The sequence below is a fragment of the Palaemon carinicauda genome, chromosome 8, assembly GCF_036898095.1.
Source record: "Palaemon carinicauda isolate YSFRI2023 chromosome 8, ASM3689809v2, whole genome shotgun sequence".
In the NCBI taxonomy this organism is placed as follows: domain Eukaryota; kingdom Metazoa; phylum Arthropoda; class Malacostraca; order Decapoda; family Palaemonidae; genus Palaemon; species Palaemon carinicauda.
The window spans coordinates 109,531,220-109,551,761 of NC_090732.1; the positions used below are offsets into that span (position 1 = coordinate 109,531,220).

Here is a 20,542-nt window from a genome sequence, read left to right on the forward strand (position 1 = left end):
TTCGCGAACCATCCTTTGCTGCCGGAAAAACATTTTTTCTGAGGCTGGGAATCAGTGGATGTCCCTGGTTGAGGTTCATCTGCATCATCATCTTCTTCAGCATGGTTGCCGTCGTCGTCTTGAGGTTCCTTTGCAGCAAAACTCTCATACAAGCTCAAAGCCTTTGTTCGGATGGTGTTCGTATCCAAGGCTATGTTCTTCTTCTGGCTGTCGGCAATCCACACAGCTAAAGCACCTTCCATGCGTACGATCATTTTATTACGCGTTGTAACGACTCGCTTCGCTGATCTGCTAAAGGTGATTGCAGCCGTCTTTCTAATGTTCGCCTCGTTCTTCTTGATATAGCGAACAGTAGATTCGTTGATTCCAAAATGGCGTGCTGCGGCCGCGTAGCTTCTACCGTCTTTCAACATATCGAGAAGCGTAACCTTCTCAGCAATCGTCATCATCCTTCGGTGGCGTTTAGGCTCACTACCAGCCTTAGTAGAAGCAGAACGCTTGGGAGGCATTGTACAGTAGGATTTAACAGAAAGTTCAACAAAAAGTTCAACTTAAAACAGTCGCACACAGCACAGATTAAACTTCACAAACTTAAGAACGTCTACTCAGCGATACGCCGTAAGAGAAAGTGGCCGCGAACAGAGGCTGGAAGCTGGAGATGCGGGCAAAACACCAATCACAGGCTAGATAACAAAACTTGAGTTCTGATTCGTCATCTATCAGCGCTTGAACCAATCGCAACCCGTCTTACATGATGCGTAGGTTACCAACTCAAAGTACAAGATACCCCGCGTATACCGTACGTACAGTATTAATAATAATAATAATAAATAATGATAATAATACAGTAATAATAATTATAATAATGATAATGATAATAACAATAATAATTTTATTAACAACAACAACAATAATAATAATAATAACAATAATAATAATAGCTTTACGTATGTTATTTTATTCTTTTGTAGGATGTGTGTCTCTCTCTCTCTCTCTCTCTCTCTCTCTCTCTCTCTCTCTCTCTCTCTCTCTCTCTCTCTCTCTCTCTCTCTCTCTATCTCTCTCTCTCTCTCTCGTACGCTTATTCGAAATGTGATTTTTGCAACAAAGAATATTATTGGATGCAGCTACGTACGTATACATACAAAAGATTCATGGAAAAGAAGCACATCCATTACATTTGTAGTACTGTACAGTAGTAGCCATCAGCAGCCTTACACCATTCTAATATGGTATGACTGCATCTGATTTGCGTTTCATGTTCAATTTAATTTTACCACGTACTGTAGTACAGTACAGTACTGAATTATCGTATGATAATACTGTAATACAGTAATAATAATAATAATAATGATAATAATAATAACAATAATAATTTTATTAACAACAACAACAATAATAATATTAATAACAATAATAATACAGTAGCTTTACGTATGCTACAGTATTTTATTCTTTTGTAGGATGTGTCTCTCTCTCTCTCTCTCTCTCTCTCTCTCTCTCTCTCTCTCTCTCTCTCTCTCTCTCTCTCTCTCGTACGCTTATTGGAAATGTGATTTTTGCAACAAAGAATATCATTGGATGCAGTACTACGTACGTATACATACAAAAGATTCATGGAAAAGAAGCACATCCATTACATTTGTAGTACAGTAGTAGCCAACAGCAGCCTTACACCATTCTAATATGGTATGACTGCATCTGATTTGCGTTTCATGTTCGATTTAATTTTACTACGTACTGTATACAGTACTGTATTATCGTATGATCACATTCTCTTTTACGTGTTTTATTTCTTTCTGTGCTGAATTATATATCATATGTAGTGCAATGAACAATCAGTAAGAGCAGATATTACTAATTACAGTATTAATGGAATTACAGGTAACGGAATATTGTATTTGGGGGTCTTCAGATTTCGCGGTATTTTCGAAATTTCCGGAAAATCCGCGATATGTATATATATATGGGTTATGGAAAAACCCGCGAAGTGGTGAATCCGCGATGGACGAACCGCGAAGTAGCGAGGGTTCACTGTATTGCGTTCCCATACCCCCTGGCGATGTGGGATTTGGTTATGTCTATGGTTGACTCAATAGATTCCTATGTTTCTGAAAATTTTTACCTTGACAAGTCGCATTGCTAGTACTGTATCACCGCATCACGCAGATTGCTCAGGACGCTAACCATGCGTTACACAGAATTTAGCAAGGTGTCAGAATCTTTCCCTGTTATGTGCAAAGCACGTACGGGAAAACCCTGGGGCAAAAACCGGCTACTGTAGTTGGTTCGAACTTCCACTCTCCTAATGGGTGAGTCATCATTGATAAAGAGCAAAAGGGCTTGTATTTAGCATCGGAACAAATGACAAATTTGAAAGTAATTTGCATTTTTCCTAACAATACAAACCTTGAGCTCTTTATACAAATTTGGCCCACCATCACGTGTCACCCTATAAAGTCCTGCCTGCAGTCAAAAGTTTTAGTCCCACTAAAACTCATTAGTTCCTTTAGTATCTGCAACCATACCAGAGACGTTACCAATAAGGCCACTTTTTGTTATTGTTATTATTATTACTGTTATGGCCTAGTTGGAAAAGCAGGATGCTATTAGCCCAAGGGCTCAAACAGGGAAAATAGCCGAGAGAGTAAAGGAAATATGGAAATAATTAAACTATTTGAAAAGTTATGAACAATTAGAATAGAATATTTCAAGAACAGTAATAACATTTAAACTATTAGAATTAATTGCATACCTAGTATTACAAACAGCATGGTACTGCCCAAGAAGATCTGTATGTAAAGGATGGTCAGAATTATGAAAAATCTTATGCGATATGCATATGGAACTAATTGAACAATGGTGCCTGAGATTAATACCTAGATCAGGAATAAAGAATTTAATAGACCTAAAGTTCCTGTCCAACAAATCAAGATGAGAATCAGCAGCTCAAGACTAGACAGAAGAACAATACTCAAAACAAGGTAGAATGAAAGAATTAAAACACTTCAGAATAGATTGATCACTGAAAATCTTACGAGACTTTCTCAATTGACCAATTTTTTGTGCAATTGAAGAAGACACAAACCTAATGTGCTTCTCAAAAGTAAATTTGCTGTCGAGAATCGCATCTAAAATTTTAAAAGAGTCATACAGAGTTAAAGAAATATTATCAATGCTGAGATCGGGATGTTGAGGAGCAACTGTCTTTGACCTACTTACAATCATACTTAGTGTTTTGTTATGATTCAACTGCATGCCCCATAATTTTGCACCATGCACCAATTTTAGCTAGATCTCCATTGATTAAGAGATTCAGCAACCTCAGATCTACATTAAGGAGATAGAATTGATGCGAAGAGAGTAGCATCATCTGCATATGCAACGAGCTTGTTTTCTTGACCTAACTACATGTTATGTGTATATAATATGAAAAGTAATGGGCCAGGTATCACATTCCTATACTCACTATAGTGCTCATCAACAAAACCTCTTTTTGATGTACAGTATTACTTAAAAATTCAATAATGATACTGAGAAAAGACCCACCCACGCCCAACTATTTGAGTTTAAAGACAAGTGCCTCGTGATTAACACTTGTACGAAGTTTTAAAGGTGAAAAATTATTTCAAGATAAAATGATTAATAATTACCAAATCTTTTATACTCCTTGTAAGGAAAAAAAGTGAGTAGTAATCTAGAGAATATGTTTTTTGTTTAATAATGGCAGTTAAGATTTATTTAGAGAAAGCAAAAAGCATTCGGAAGAAAGCCCCTAGTTTATTTTGTTTGATTACGTTGTCAGAGTGTACCCTCTCCAAGAATTCTGTCCTTCCTCATTAACATTTGGTGATGGAAGCACGTTTCAAATTGCATTCAAGTTGACTGCAGGACTTGAAAGTTAGAATTCAAGATATTAAGAGTACAACTACTAATTTTGGTAGAAATGTTTTGAAAGGGTTTTGGCTGCAACTCAGTAATGTGCCAGATCATTTTCTTCCCAGAACTATTTGAAGATGCCTGGTTTTCTTAAAAACATTGCTGGGCTGTAGGCCCAATTATAGCTGCAGGTGATGTTCTGCTTCAAGTGAGGCTATTAGGTGTGTATATAAGATAGTTTTGCATTGGTTTTAGGTTAAAGTAAAATTTGCAGTTGTTTCCCCTGCTCTACATAGAAAGTTTCTCTTTAGATTTATCAACCTGAAATAGCTATCCAGTATTGCACAAGGAAAAGAGACAGTTTGTCATAACAAAATGAAACTTTGGAAATATTTGCAAATAAAGTAAATAAATTAAATAGTGATAACTGTTCTGATAAAAAAGCTGTTTATGATAAGAATGATAATAATAATAGGATCTCTCTCTCTCTCTCTCTCTCTCTCTCTCTCTCTCTCTCTCTCTCTCTCTCTCTCTCTCTTGGTAGTGTGAAGAAAAATGGTTTAAATAGTGATTATGTTAATGATCCAAATCTACTGTAACATTGTAATTTTCAATATTTAACTTAGCCGGTGATTATATAGCTGCAACTCTGTTGCTCGACAGACAACTCTACGGTAAAAACTCGCCAGCGATCGCTACACAGGTTGTGGGTGTGCCCAACAGCGCCATCTGTCGACCAGATACCCAGTTCTCAGTGTAAACAAAGACTCAAGTTTCTCTCTGTCGAGGTGTCGACAAGACGTACTTACTCGCTGTTGCTAAACTGGAGTTTTTTCACATCTAATTGGTGAAGTACTTTATTCTAGTTTTGAGCTTTCGCTGTGCAGGGTTTCTCTTCACACAAATCCTTGAACTCTTTTTGAGAACGGATTCTTTGTTGATGACTTTTTGATAGTTTTTTTAATTTCCCTTTGACCAATTCAAAATGGCTGACCCTTCACAAGTCCCCAAATTTAGGAAGTGCAATGCTAGGGACTGTTCAAGGCGTCTTCCGAAGGCTTCTATCGACCCTCACACTGTTTGTTCCAATTGTCGGGATAAAACCTGTCAATTGGAAGATCGGTGTGAGGAGTGCGTTGGCCTTTCGGAATTCGATTTTATCGAATTTCAAAAGTATACACGTAGGCTAGAGAGAGATAGAGTTAGGAGAAGTTCTTCTCGTTCTATTGATATATCCTCTCCCCATGCCCCACAACCTATTCCTTCCCCTGTAGTGGTTGCTCCTAACCCCCCTCCTGGCACTCAGGAACCTTCGATGGCTGATATGATGCTTGCCATCCAGGCTCTGGGTTAGAGAGTTGAGTCCCTTGCTAGTGACCGTAATCAGCTCATGGCGGATGTGAAGGAGCTTAAGTGCAAAAGTGCAGTGGGAAGTGCTAAAGTGCCGAGTGATAGTGTTGTGGATAGTGTTGCGCTTGAGGGTTCGTCTGTTCGTGCCTGTCGTCCTCCTAGTCCGGGACCTCTTGCAAGCTCCCAAGTCCAGGGGAGAAGCAATGTCGTACGACAAATGGGTTCGAGAGGCTTTAATCAGCGAACAGACGTTCCCTCCGTGGTATCGGGCGTATCTACCCAAGATCGCTCCTACCTAACTAAGACGAGAGAGCCCATTTATACCTCGTCTTCGGAAGGTGTTTCTCGCAAGAAACCCTGGACCAAGGTCTCACGACCGTTAAAACGCAAGTCGGTCCCTTCAGCGCAAGTCCAACGGCCTGGTTGTAGCCACTGGGTCAGTTCGGACTCGCTGCCGTCATCCGATGACTGCTCACCGCCTAAGAGAGGCAAAGCGGTACCGCTTCAGACAGTAACACCGTCTGTCGCCGCACCTGCTCCCGTAGACCCTAAGTGGTCTCTACTGCAAGACATGCAGTCTAAACTGACGTCTCTAATGCAGGACTTTCGTGCGGAGAAGGTTGCTGCCGCACCAGCTAGTGCAGTACCTAGCCTACAACCTTCCACACGATCGGTTGTGCGTCCTGTGGACGCTGAGGTAACCTTCCCACGCACACCAGTTGAGAGAGTTCCTCCACCCATGCGTTCCAGTGTGATCTGCCAGCTGCATGTTGACGTTAAGCGACGCACGGAGGTTGCCGTTGACGTTCGGGAGGTTCAACAACCGTCAGAGTTGCTTTGTTTTGACGCGGTGCGTCAACCTCCGCAACCCAGTGTGGTTTCCACTGCGCACCCACATCAGTCCAGACAGTCTGGAGTAGACGCTGTGCGTCCCCGCACTGCCATGGTTGTTGCCAGCTCACAGACTGGGCAGCAGTTCCATGACGTTGCGTCCGGCTCAGTCACGCATGCACCCGTGCGACCGGACTCAGCGAACCAGCCGTTACCAACTCCGTTGCCGTTTCCTCATCAGTTATCGGATGAGGGACTTTCTGATGATGATGTTGCTGCACACATAGATGAACCACAATCAGAATTGGACGAGCCTAAGTCTACTCAACCCTCTTTGGACTTTAGAAAAGTTTTGGCCATTTTCAAAGAGATGTTTCCGGACCAGTTTGTTTCTGTGGCTCCTCGTTCTCCTCCGTCAGAGTTTGTGTTAGGCATGCCTTCTACCACTCCTGCCTTTACTAGACTCGTCCTCGCACGCTCGTCCAAGAGAGCTTTGCGGGTGATAGGAGAATGGTTGCAGTCCAAAAAGAGTTTAGGGAAGACAGCCTTTACGTTTCCCCCTGCTAGACTCTCTTCTAGATCGAGCGTCTGGTATGCCACGGGAGAAGTTCTCGGCTTGGGAGTTCCTGCCTCTGCCCAGGGCGACTTCTCAAGCCTCGTAGACTCTCCCCGCCGCCTTGCCATGAGACGCTCAAAGATATGTTGGTCATCTTCGGACCTGGACCACCTTTTGAAAGGTATCTTTAGGGCCTTCGAAGTTTTTAACTTCTTAGACTGGTGTCTAGGAGCCCTAAGCAGAAAGATCTCTCCGACAGAGAAGGAGACTTCCTTGCTCATTATGTCCTGCATGGACAAGGCCGTACGTGATGGGTCTAATGAGCTTGCTGCTTCATTTGTGTCCGGAGTCCTTAAAAAGCGTGAAAACCTATGCTCATTCCTTTCAGCTGGAGTTACACCGTGCCAGAGATCCGAGCTTCTTTTTGCTCCTCTTTCCAAGTGCCTTTTTCCAGAAGACCTGATTAAGGAAATAGCCGCTTCATTGATACAGAAGGACACTCACGATCTTGTTGCGTCCTCCGCTCGCAAAGCTACCCCTTTGCCTACCTTGTCAGCTAGACCAAGGATGGACACTCCAGCGTCCCGTTTTATTCCGCCCTTTCGTGGCAGAGCCTCCAGCAGAGGAGGTGATCGTGCCGAAGGGAAACGAGGAAAGAAGAAAGGAACCAAGTCCTTTAAGGGCAGAGTCTGACTGCCAGCTTCTTCAGACAGCAGTGGGAGCCAGACTCAAGAACTTCTGGCAGACCTGGGAAGAGAGAGGCGCAGATGCACAATCTGTGAAGTTGCTCAGAGAGGGGTACAAGATCCCTTTTGTACGGAAACCCCCTCTAACAACGTCTCCCATCGATCTCTCTCCCAGGTACAGAGAGGAAGACAAGAGACGAGCCTTGAAACGGGAAGTGTCTCTTTTACTAGAGAAGGGAGCGGTGGTCAAAGTCTCGGACCTTCAAACTCCGGGATTCTACAACCGACTCTTCTTGGTGTCAAAGAAGACAGGAGGGTGGAGGCCGGTGCTAGACGTCAGTGCTCTGAATGTCTTTGTCACAAAGCAGACGTTCTCCATGGAGACCACAAAGTCAGTCTTAGCAGCGGTCAGAAGGGAAGACTGGATGGTCTCTTTAGACCTAAGGGACGCCTACTTCCACGTCCCCATCCACCCGGACTCCCAACCTTTTCTGAGATTCGTTTTCGAAAAGGTTGTCTAACAGTTTCAAGCCCTGTGCTTTGGCCTAAGCACAGCTCCTCTTGTGTTTACGAGGCTGATGAGGAATGTAGCCAAATTCCTTCATTTAGCGGACATCCGAGCCTCCCTCTATTTGGACGACTGGCTTCTCAGAGCTTCTTCCAGTCGTCGCTGTCTGAAGGATCTAAAGTGGACTCTAGATCTGACCAAGGAATTGGGTCTCCTTGTCAATATAGAAAAGTCACAACTGGTCCCATCCCAAACTATTGTGTATTTAGGGATGGAGATTCACAGTCTAGCTTTTCGGGCTTTTCTGTCGGCCCCCAGAATAAGCCAAGCCCAGTTATGCATCCAGAACATGCTGAAGAAGGAACAATGTTCAGTCAGGAAGTGGATGAGTCTGATAGGGACGCTATCATCCCTGGAACAATTTGTGTCATTAGGAAGACTACACCTCCGTCTTCTTCAATACCATCTAGCATTTCACTGGAAAAAGGACAAGACGCTAGAAGCGGTCTCGATCCCCATTTCCGAGAAGATGAAGTCTTGCCTGACTTGGTGGAAGGACAGTATCAACCTAAGAGAGGGTCTTCCCCTGGCTGTTCAGACTCCCAACCACGTTCTCTTCTCGGACGCATCGGACGTAGGCTGGGGCGCGACATTAGACGGTCGGGAATGTTCGGGACTATGGAACTCGAGTCAAAGGACAATGCATATCAACTGCAAGGAGCTACTGGCAGTACATCTGGCCTTGAAAAGCTTCAGGTCTCTCCTTCGAGGCAAAGTGGTGGAAGTGAACTCGGACAACACCACTGCCTCGGCGTACATCTCCAAGCAAGGAGGGACCCACTCACTAACGTTGTACGAGATCGCAAGGGACCTGCTCATCTGGTCAAAAGGTCAAAACATATCACTAGTAATGAGGTTCATCCAAGGCAACTTGAATGTCATGGCAGATTGTCTCAGTCGGAAGGGGCAAGTAATTCCAACAGAATGGACCCTCCACTAGGATGTATGCAAGAGACTTTGGGCCACTTGGGGCCAACCAACCATAGATCTCTTTGCAACCTCGTTGACCAAGAGGCTCCCAATATATTGCTCACCAATCCCGGACCCAGCAGCAATACATATACGTAGATGCCTTTCTCCTAGATTGGTCGCATCTAGATCTATACACATTCCCACCGTTCAAGATTGTCAACAAGGTACTGCAGAAGATCGCCTCTCACGAAGGGACAAGGTTGACGCTAGTTGCTCCCCTCTGGCCCGCGAGAGAATGGTTCACCGAGGTACTTCGATGGCTAGTAGACGTTCCCAGAAGTCTTCCTCTAAGGGTGGACCTTTTACGTCAGCCACACGTAAAGAAGGTACACCAAAGCCTCCACGCTCTTCGTCTGACTGCCTTCAGACTATCGAAAGACTCTCGAGAACTACAGGCTTTTCGAAGGAGGCAGCCAGTGCGATTGCTAGAGCAAGGAGAACATCCACCCTTAGAGTCTACCAATCGAAGTGGGAAGTCTTCCGAAACTGGTGCAAGTCAGTATCTGTATCCTCGACCAGTACCTCTGTAGCTCAAATAGCTGACTTTCTCTTATACCTGAGAAAAGAACGATCACTTTCAGCTCCCACTATCAAGGGTTACAGAAGCATGTTGGCATCAGTCTTCCGGCATAGAGGCTTAGATCTTTCCAACAATAAAGATCTACAGGACCTCATTAAGTCTTTTGAGACCACGAAGGAGCGTCGTTTGGTTACACCTGGTTGGAATTTAGACGTGGTACTAAGATTCCTCATGTCTGACAGGTTTGAGCCACTACAATCAGCCTCCCTGAAAGATCTCACCTTAAAGACACTTTTCCTGGTATGCTTAGCCACAGCTAAAAGAGTCAGTGAGATTCATGCCTTCAGCAAGAACATCGGATTTTCGTCAGAAAAAGCTACATGTTCACTACAACTTGGTTTTCTAGCCAAAAATGAGCTGCCTTCTCGACCTTGGCCGAAATCGTTCGATATTCCCAGCTTATCGAATATGGTAGGCAATGAACTAGAAAGAGTCTTATGCCCTGTGAGAGCTCTTAAGTTCTATTTAAAACGAACTAAACCTTTACGAGGCCTATCTGAAGCTTTATGGTGTTCAGTTAAGAAACCATCTTTGCCTATGTCAAAGAATGCTTTATCCTATTTTATCAGACTGTTAATACGAGAAGCTCATTCCCATCTGAGTGAGGAAGACCAAGCATTGCTGAAGGTAAGGACACACGAAGTTAGAGCTGTCGCAACTTCCGTGGCCTTTAAGCAAAATAGATCTCTGCGAAGTATAATGGACGCAACCTATTGGAGAAGCAAGTCAGTGTTTGCGTCTTTTTATCTAAAGGATGTCCAGTCTCTTTACGAGGACTGCTACACACTGGGACCATTCGTACAGCGAGTGCAGTAGTGGGTGAGGGCTCAACCATTACAATTCCCTAATTCCATACCCTTTTAATCTTTCTCTTGAAATGTTTTTATTGTTGTTTTTTGGGTTGTCCGGAAGGCTAAGAAGCCTTTCGCATCCTGGTTGATTTGGCGGGTGGTCAAAGTCATTTCTTGAGAGCGCCTAGATTAGGGGTTTTGATGAGGTCCTGTTGTATGGGTTGCAACCCTTGATACTTCAGATCCTAGGGGTCGATCAGCATCCTAAGAGGATCGCGAGGCTCCGTAAGGAAGACGTACTTAAAAAAGGCAGGGTAATTGTTCAAGTCGACTTCCTTACCAGGTACCTATTTATTTTGTTTTTGTTATTTTGATAACTTCTAAAATGAAATAAAAACTCTTAGCTCATAAAAGTGTAAACATATATTGCTGGTCTCTACCCACCCCCCTGGGTGTGAATCAGCTATATAATCACCGGCTAAGTTAAATATTGAAAAATGTTATTTTGATTATAAAATAAATTTTTGAATATACTTACCCGGTGATTATAAATTAAATGACCCTCCCTTCCTCCCCAATAGAGACGCAGTGGGACGAAGAGAAAATTGAGTCTTTGTTTACACTGAGAACTGGGTATCTGGTCGACAGATGGCGCTGTTGGGCACACCCACAACCTGTGTAGCGATCGCTGGCGAGTTTTTACCGTAGAGTTGTCTGTCGAGCAACAGAGTTGCAGCTATATAATCACCGGGTAAGTATATTCAAAAATTTATTTTATAATCAAAATAACATTTTTCAATATTTGACCATCCATATTTTTTTTCTTTTTTCTTTGTTAACATTACTGTATTCGTAAACTAATGTTAAATGCTCTAAAAATTATGAGAAATATCTTACCTTTTTAGTGCAAGGGAACAACACCATTATCACTATGGGAGTACCACTACGGTTACTGTAGAAGTGATTTGAGATTCACAAGAATCTGTGACTGATTCTCTGACGGGTGAATATGAAGCCATTTCACGTGAGTGCTGAGGTGCATAGTGATGTGGATGTGCCTTGTTGCCTTCTTCATTTAATTCATAATGCACTTGTGTGCTGGAAAACCCTCATCCATGGTACACATGAACTTGAGGGCACTCACCATTGAGGATTCATGGTGTATGATACATTTTTTAAGACTTCCATATGTGACATCTCTGCCAACTTTTCAAGTGTGATGCCTTTAGTTTTATCAGGTTCATCACCCTTAGCCTGCTCACTTGATTAATGGATGAATTCAGCAAACTCCTCTTCAATCACCTCCTCTTTATGCTCCAGAATGTCGTCTTCATCCACTTCATGGAAGGCTTCGTCTGACATTTTTTTCGCCAGGGCAACTACTGTATCATCTTCATCGTCTGTTTAAAGGCCTCATTATAACTGAATCCGGTTAAGTCCACTCAGGCCACAAACTTCTACAGCAAGCAGGCATTCACCCTCTTTAGTTTGTTGTTGAATAATTCCTAGACAACAGAGAGACTATCTGCAATATTGAAACCATTCCAATGCTCAATAATATCGAGGGCAGGATTGTTAATAAATGAGAGGGATAGTGGAAAAGCATTTCCTTATAAAACAAATCATTTTAAGCTTAATGAGGAACATAGCCAAGAATAGATTAGCCCTATCAGATGTTCCTAAAGCTAGCTAGAGATAATATCGAAGCTTTCTTAGGGGCCATAATTTTGATAAAGAAATAGTACTTCTTGCTTGACAAACACTGTTGGAAGATGCTTTCTTGAGGAAGGATGCATGGAGACCAAGACATAGTATAAGTGGTTTAAAATGTTGGGCTGCACAGCTGTCCTGAATGAGATGACACTGCAAAGATCAGTAAAGAATCAAACCATTATTTATAACAAGTGGAATACCGAGACCGTGAAGACGAAACTTGCAAATATGGAAAGCTGGCTGTATTTTGCTATATTGTGATGTCTTTCTCCTTTTTTTCAAGACTTAACTCTGCTGCTTTTAGCTGGAAAAATACCTAATCTTTAGTAAGATAAAAAAAAAATGCTAAATAATTTCCTGGGGATAAGTATTGCCATTTGTGATCTTTGAGTTACTGATATTATGTAAACTGACCACTTTCTTTTTGTCAGTATGATTGTATACTTTCAAGTTATACAGATTCTTTTTTTCTCCAGGTAGTTATAGTTTTAATTGACAGACCTAACTCAAAATGATTGTTGCTAACATTATACTCCAAAGTATAACTCAAAATTCCATTTTATTTTTTCCAGGAAATATGCAGCTATCGTGTTCATAATCAACAATCGGTTTGAGACTAGTAAAAGGAAGCTTAATTATCTTACATTTGAAGATTTTTCTGTTTGTGCTTTGTTGATGATGACAACCTGGACAAGTGCATCTTCCCTTCTATCTTCTGGAATCAGCCATGGCCCAGAGGGCGTTGATGACTCCGACTTAGATAGAGATTTCCTGATTGAATTGAGAGATTTCAAACTTTTGTTAGACCGTGAGAAGGAACACAGGAAGTAAGTACATCTTTTTTTTCTTTTTTTATTAAAACCTAAACCTTAAAGGAGTGATTGTTGTGGATATCTTTTAACTCATAAGTTTTATTTACACGCTGGAAATTGAAAATATTTAACTTTGTTCCGTAACTGAAATACAAACCACGCTATTTACATGGGGTAATTACTTCGGCGTAGCTGAATGACGAGCCATAAAAGTTTTAACGAAGGTTTACTACCCCGCCGCTAGTTAGCGGGGTTAGGGAGGGGTAGCTAGCTACCCCTCCCCCTCACACACACCGTGGAATGCTTCTTTACTTTTGGCTCGGGCGGAGAACAGACCTGTCTGCTCTCTCCCTCTCTTTGACTGCCATATTTAATCTGTTTTTGCTTTTTCTTTTTCAGTGTGTTTGAAGTTGGCCTCTACTACTATGCGTACTTACCCTGGACTTCCCGGGCGCCCTTGTGGGACCTTTAGGTCGGCAGTCGACACCGATCCCCACACCTTATGTCTTCACTGTAGGGGCCAGCGGTGTGATAGTGGTAACGTGTGTATAGAATGTAGGGAGTGGTCTACCTCCCAGTGGGAGAGGTTTGCCTGGCGCCGGAAGAAAAAGTCCAAAAGGGATCTTTCTCCTTCAGAGGCCTCTTTGAAGAGAGAAAATTCTAGGACTTCTTCTTCCATAGCCCTTTCCTCCTCCGAAGCTCCCCTCGAGCGGTCTCTTCCGAGAGGCCGGCGAGTGGTAGCATAGACCGTATTGCTGTTGACCGATCCCGGGATGCAGGAGAGGTAGGGCTGCCTCTCCTCCCCTGGAGGAGGATTTGAATATGTCTAATCGTGATTTATTACAGCTTTGGGCTTCCTAGGGGCTGCAGGGTTCGCCCTCCAAGGAAGCCCTGTTTGACATGATCAAACTTGGTGCAGCTGTCAAACAATCGCCAACTACAGCAGGGATAAATCCTCTGTCTGTGGTTGACGTTAAGTCAAGTCAAACCCCCGTTCCTGTTGCTGAGGTAGCTGACGGCTTAGATTCCCCCTCCGAACACCTTTTGAGGGAGGATCTAAGTCCCACGGTCTCTCCTGCCGGTGATTCTTCCCCTCGGGGGAGTTCACTTACAGAGACTCCTCTGTGGAGGCCCCTTGATGGTCAGCCTGCTGATCCCACGGCCCCTCGTGGGCGTATAAGGCGGAAGGCTTGTCCTCCCCTTCGCCGTAGAGTCCTTCCTTCCCCTCACAAGGGAGTTAGGACTCGCCTCTTCGGCTCGTCGTCGCCACAGTCCTCTGCGGAGGAGACGACTCGCCGTTCGCCGACCCTGCCAGCTACCACCTTAGACCTCTCCGGGGATCGTTCGCGATCCCCTTCGGATGATGGTCGTCCTTCTGGACACAGTGACCAGTCCTCCTCCAGACCTGCTGACTTGCCATCACCCTTTGATGTTGCAGATGCGCTTTGCGCGCCACCTGATCCCGCCACTGCGCAGGCACCGGACCCCTCAGGGCTGAAGGGGCTTGAGCGCAAAACTGCGCCTCTTACCCTCAAGCACCAGGTTCTTCCTGCGCGCCCTCCGGCTGCTGCCGCTGTTCCTGTCTCAGCGCCACAGCGCTCACCTGCGCGCGTGCGCGCCCCTGTTCCTGCTACGCGCCAGGGTTTCTCTGCGCGCCCACATCCTTCTACACCCCGGTGCCCTCCAGCAGTTCCTGTGACAGCGCGCCAGCGCTCACCTGCGCACACGCGTCCACCTGCGCCCCAGCGTTCCCCGGTTCCTGCCTCGTCGCGCGCAGTTCAAGAGGTTCCTACGCTAGCGCACAGGTGCTCACAGGTTCCTCTGGACTCGCAGCGCCCGTCTGGAGTTACGCGCGAAGCGCTCCCACGCACAGTTCCAGTTCCAGCGCTCACACGCTTGCCAACGCGCTTGCCAGCGCGCTTCTACATCACAGCGCGCCGCCCAGGAGGCGCCTAAGCTAGCGCACGGGCGTTCACAGGCACCCCAGGGCTCTCCTTCCAGACCGCGCGATCCTGCACGCGTTCCAGCCGCGCGCGACACTCCGGTTGCAACCGCCCAGGAGGCACCTAAGCTAGCGCATAGGCGCTCACAGGCACCCTAGGGCTCTCCTTCCTGATCTGTGCGCTCACAGGCACCCTAGGGCTCTCCTTCCAGACCGCGCGATCCTGCACGCGTTCCAGCTGAGCGCGACGCTCTGGTTGCGCGCCCCGTTCCAGTCATCAAGGCGCCTCATGCAACCCTCCAGCGCACTCCTGTGCGCCCTCATCAAACCGCGCGTCCTGCTCGCCCACCGCAGCAGCGCACACCAGTGCGTCTGTATCCTGATGGGCACCGTGCGTGCCCACGATCGCCTGCGTGCCCAGCGCTCCCACAGGCGAGTATGCCTGTCCTGTCGCACCAGCACTAACGCGCCATCCCTTCCTCGTGCTATCCTGAACCGGCGCTCACGCGCCCTCGCCCGGTTCTCCCGGATACGCGCTCGGGCGCCCCTGTCCTTTCTCGCCCTACAGGACCGCATTAGGATACTGCGCGTCCTCGCATCCGGCCGCCTCCAGTTCCGGCTCCTGCGCACCACACGCCCTCGCCATCTCCTACGCGCGCCCGCGCCCGCTCCAGCTCCTACGCACCCACGCGCCTGCACCATCGCCAGCACGCCATCGCTCCCACGCTCCTGTGACCTCGCCTGCGCGCCCTCGCGCCCGCAACACCCTCTCTCACCCACGCCGATGCACGCGCGCGCCCGTGCGAACGCGAGATTCCTGTCACGCAATCCTTTCGCGCGTGACCCTCACCAGGGCCCATCATGCGACCTCCAGCGCGAGCGTCGCCAGGCGGACAGGTCTTCGTCTCGTTCCCCTCCCCGCAAGCCCAGACCAGCGCGCTCGCCGGAGGAAGGGCGGTTCCCGGAAAGGTCTAAGTACTCTTTCTTATCAACTTCACAGGCGAACCCGCATTTGTCAACTCCACCAAGGGATCTAACGATCCCCTTCCCTCCAGAGGGAGTGCCTGACAGCGCGACTGTCAGCCAGCAGCCCTGGTTCGGTACCCTAGTCAGAGCTCTTGTGCAGGCGATGAAGCCCGCCCTCTCTGACATGGGTCGCAATCCAGTGGCAGCTTCCTCCCCCCTGAAGAGGAAGAGAGGAGTCTCTCCCATGGAAACACCTCCAAGGTCTATTTTATCTCCTCGCAGATCCTTGCACAAGCCCCCCCCCCCCCCCCAGACTTTCTCTCCCTCCCCTGCGAATGAGGATTACTCATCCTGAGGAGAGTCGGACAAGCCGGACCATTCCCCCATCGCACCAATGGGGGAAGCTCTGCCTCTCCCTAAGAAGTCTTCTCGTCCAGGAGTGGAAAAGAGCCTGCACCCTTCGTTACTCGAGTCCTGTATCCCGCCCAGGAGGGAACAGAAGGACTCCAAGACGATTCCTAAATCGTCAGCAAGGATCAGGCAGGAGCCATCTAGACCTTTCGAGGATGTCCACGTGTCCCCCCAGGAAGAGCCACTGGGGACGGGAGACTTCGCTGCCAGTCCTTCAGGAGGAGAGCACCAAGAGTCAGAACACGCATTCTGGCAAGTCCTGACCCTCATGAGAAACCTCAACGGAATCCCAGACCCTGAGATTCCTCCTCATGAAGGTAAGGACACGGTCCTGGACTGCGTCTACAGCACCCAGAAACCCTCTAGGGCCAGTGCAGCCTTGCCCTGGTCTCAGGGGATGAAGAGTGCCAGGGACAAGGTCGAGGGCCAGCTCTCTGAGCTTGCCTCCTCCAGCAGATCCAGCACCGGTAACAAGCTCCTCCCTCCTCCTCAAGTCCATCAGAGGAGGTACTTTGAGATCCTTGAGGAGTCTTGTTTGGGTCTTCCGATGCATCACTTTGTGGAAGAACTCACCGGGGGAGTCCCTCTTGAGAGACTCCAACCGGCATATGTCCTACTCAGCCACTGAGATCCTAAGCCAGGAGAAAGTCGCTAAGTGTGCCATGCAGGCAACTTCGTGGCTGGACATCTGGCTGGGGTCTCTGGGCATCCTGGTGCGGTCTGAGGACCTCTTCAAAGAAAGCACCAGGAAGGCACTGGAGATTTTCTTACTCAGGCACACGGACCATTGAGTTTCTGGCCCACCAAGTCTCGAGCTTGTGGGCCAATATGATTCTCAAACGTCGGGACGCTGTGGCTGAGACGTTCCACCAGAAGGTTCCCAGTTCGGAGGTTTGCAGGCTCAGACACTCTTCCGTGTTCGGTAAGAGTTTGTTTGAGCCTAAGGACGTGGAGCTTACCGCTGAGAGGTGGAGGAAGTCCACCCAGGATTCCAGGATTCCCTCATCCATAGGGCCCTGACATCGAGGCCCTACAAACCTCCAGCAGCTCAACAGCCCCGTCCAGCTAAGGACACGAAGAAGACCACTGCAGCAAAGCCGAAGGTGTCTAAGCCCTTTCCTGCCAAGAGTAGGAGTAAGAAGTCCTTCAGGGGAGGCAAGAACCCTAGAGGTAACAGCCGAGGCCGTAAACACTAGGGTTGGCAGTCCCCCTGCATGTCCACCAGTGGGGGGATGCCTACAAAGTTGCGCGACAAGGTGGCAGCAACTTGGGGCAGATGCCTGGACGATTTCCGTGATCGCTCTGGGTTATCGTGTCCCGTTCACAGCCTCTCTACCTCCCCTGACAGCGAATCCAGTGTCGTTGAGCTCTCTTGCCATGGGATCGGCAAGAGGGCAAGCCCTTTGGGCAGAAGTCCAGACCATGTTGAAGAAGGACGCTCTCCAGGAGGTTGTGGACGGGTCCCCAGGCTTCTACAATCGAGTCTTTCTTGTGAGAAAGGCGTCTGGAAGCTGGAGACCAGTCATCGACCTCTCAACACTGAACAGGTTTGTCAAGCAGACTCCGTTCAGTATGGAGACGGCAGACACGGTCAGACTCGCAGCGAGACCACAAGACTTCATGTGTACACTGGACCTGAAGGACGCGTACTTCCAGATCCCAGTCCATCCGTCTTCAAGGAAGTACCTAAGATTTTGCCTAGACAACAAGATCTACCAGTTCAAGGTGCTGTGTTTCAGTCTCTCCACAGCCCCTCGGGTGTTCACCAGAGTGTTCACCCTCATCTCTTCGTGGGCTCACAGGTTCGGCATCCGTCTCCTTTGTTATCTGGACGACTGGTTGATCCTAGCGGACTCGGAGGCAACCCTTCTTCGCCACCGAGACAAGCTCCTCGAAGTTTGCCAGGATCTAGGGATCATGGTAAATCTCGAGAAGTCCTCTCTGCAGCCCTCTCAGAAACTGGTATATCTAGGCATGGTCATAGACACCAATTACCACAAAGCCTTCCCATCAGACGACAGGATAGCAAGGCTGAGGAAGGTCGCGATACCTTTCCTCAATGGAGAAGAACTTCCAGCCCAATCGTGGCTACGTCTCCTCGGCCACCTCTCCTCCCTGGCTTGTTTCGTTCCCCCCGGTCGCCTCAGAATGAGATCCCTCCAGTGGCGACTCAAGTCCAGGTGAAATCAAGGTCACGATTCCCCGGACACTTTGATCCCTATGGGTCCTGCGGAACGGACGGACCTCCGGTGGTGGGTGGCGGATGAGAACCTACGAAAGGGAGTGGATCTTCTCGTCCTTCCCCCGGATTTGATGTTGTTCTTGGACGCATCAAAGAAAGCGTGGGGGGCCCACGTTCTGAACCACAGGACCTCAGGCCTGTGGTCAGAATCAGAATAGTACCTTCACATAAACCTGCTAGAAATGAAGGCCATGTTCCTGGCGCTTCAGAAGTTCCACCAAGTCCTGGCGGGCCACTCCGTGGTGGTAATGAGCGACAACACCACGGTAGTGGCTTATATCAACAATCAGGGAGGTATCTTTTCGGAACAGCTATCCCTTCTTGCAGTAGAGATCCTGAGATGGTCCGAAATCCACTCGATCTCGCTAGCGGCTCGCTTCATTCCAGGCAAAAGGAATGTGCTCGCCGACAGTCTGAGCAGAGCGGCGCAGATAGTGAGTACCGAGTGGTCTTTGGATCCTCAAGTAGCCAACAAAGTCCTGACTTTGTGGGGTTCCCCAACGGTGGATCTGTTTGCTACAGCGCCGAATTTCAAGCTCCCGCTGTACTGTTCCCCGGTCCTTGACCCCAAGGCTCTCTGGCAGGATGCCTTCCAACAACAGTGGGACAACATCGATGTGTACGCCTTTCCCCCGTTCTGTCTGATGAGGAGGGTGCTCAACAAGACCAGAATATCGGTCGATCTTTCAATGACCCTGATAGCTCCGCTATGGCATCACGCAGAATGGTTCCCAGACCTTTTGCAACTCCTCACGGAGTTTCCGAGAGAACTCCCTCCACGTCACGAGGTACTCAAACAACCACACGCCAACATCTACCACAAAGCCGTAGCTTCGCTTCGACTTCACGCCTGGACACTATCCAGCATCTCCTCACAGAGAGAGGATTTTCGCAACAAGTTGCGAACAGGATGTCTTGTCACCTGCGCAAGTCATCCGCAGGAGTCTACCAGGCGAAGTGGCGAGTCTTCTGTGGTTGGTGTCGTGGAAGGGGTATCTCTCCCCTCGATGCCACTATTCCAGCAATAGCGGAGTTCTTCGTGTATCTGCGGGAGGAAATGCGCCTTTCAGTCTCGGCAGTGAAAGGCTATGGCTCAGCCTTAAGTCTTGCCTTCAGGCTTAAAGGAATGGACATTTCTTCCTCGCTGGAACTTTCCCTTCTCATACGGAGTTATGAACTTACCTGCCCTCAGTCGGAAGTGAGACCTCCTCCATGGAACGTGGTTCGAGTTGTCAGGTCTCTGAAGAGACCTCCCTACGAACCATTACGCCAGGCTTCTGATTGCCACCTTACCTGGAAGACGGTTTTCCTGCTAGCTTTGGCCTCGGCCAAGCGAGTCAGTGAGCTACATGGTCTCTCGTACGACATCGCCCATTCAAGGGGATGGGGGGAGGTAACGTTCAGCTTCGTCCCTGAGTTTGTTGCCAAGACTCAGAATCCGGGATTGCCGGACCCTAGGTTCGACTCTTTCCAGGTTTCGAGTCTCCGTTCTGTAACAGATGACCCAGACCATCTCCTACTGTGCCCAGTGAGGAGTCTGAGGTTGTATCTTAAAAGAACAGCTGCAGTTCGTCCCCAGGTGCGAGCCTTGTTCGTGAGCACCGGGAAGACGAAGAGGAGGGTCACCAGGAATACAATCTCGGCCTGGATTCGCAAGGTGATACATCTGGCCTTGAATCTTGACCCTCCTCTGTCACGTCGCCCTAGAGCGCATGATGTCAGGCGCATAGCTACGTCCCTGGCCTTCAAGAAGAATTATTCAGTGACACAGGTCCTTCAAGCTGTGGTGTGGAAGCGTCAGACCACCTTCACGGCCCACTACCTGCAAGACGTGACACACAGGAGGCTCGATACATTCTCTATCAGCCCTGTGGTGGCTCCAGAACAGCTGGTCTAACCTCAGGCTCCTTAATGGACAAGTAGCAGAAGGTGAGGGCATTGTTACCCGGTTTTAGTCTGCGTGAATGAAAAGATCTGTCTGGCCCTTATTCTTTTCTTCATCCTCTCCTCCCTTGGAGAAAGCAGCATCCTGGGTTCTCTGCACAGCTGACCTCAAACCTCTGCAGGTAAGCCATGCTCCCTTGTGTTCCTAGTATTTAAATGTAATACTGTCATGTCCCCATACCCTGACGAGGTGGTATTGGGAGAGTCCTAGCCTAGATTTCCCTCTGAAGAACTCCAGGTCAACTTCCTAGGACGAGTTACTTCTCACCTTCACACACAGCTTATGTAGGCCGCAGCAG

General features: G+C 47.7%; 1 protein-coding gene across 2 annotated transcripts in view; it reads left to right on the plus strand.

The window, feature by feature from the left end:
* Positions 1-20,542, plus strand: part of LOC137645826 (acidic fibroblast growth factor intracellular-binding protein-like) — a 165,155-nt gene that overhangs the window by 53,749 nt on the left and 90,864 nt on the right. For both annotated transcript variants that reach the window (XM_068378803.1, XM_068378802.1), the window contains exon 5: positions 12,499-12,753. In XM_068378803.1, coding sequence (XP_068234904.1) covers positions 12,499-12,753 — 255 coding nt within the window. The remainder of the gene's footprint in view (positions 1-12,498; positions 12,754-20,542) is intronic.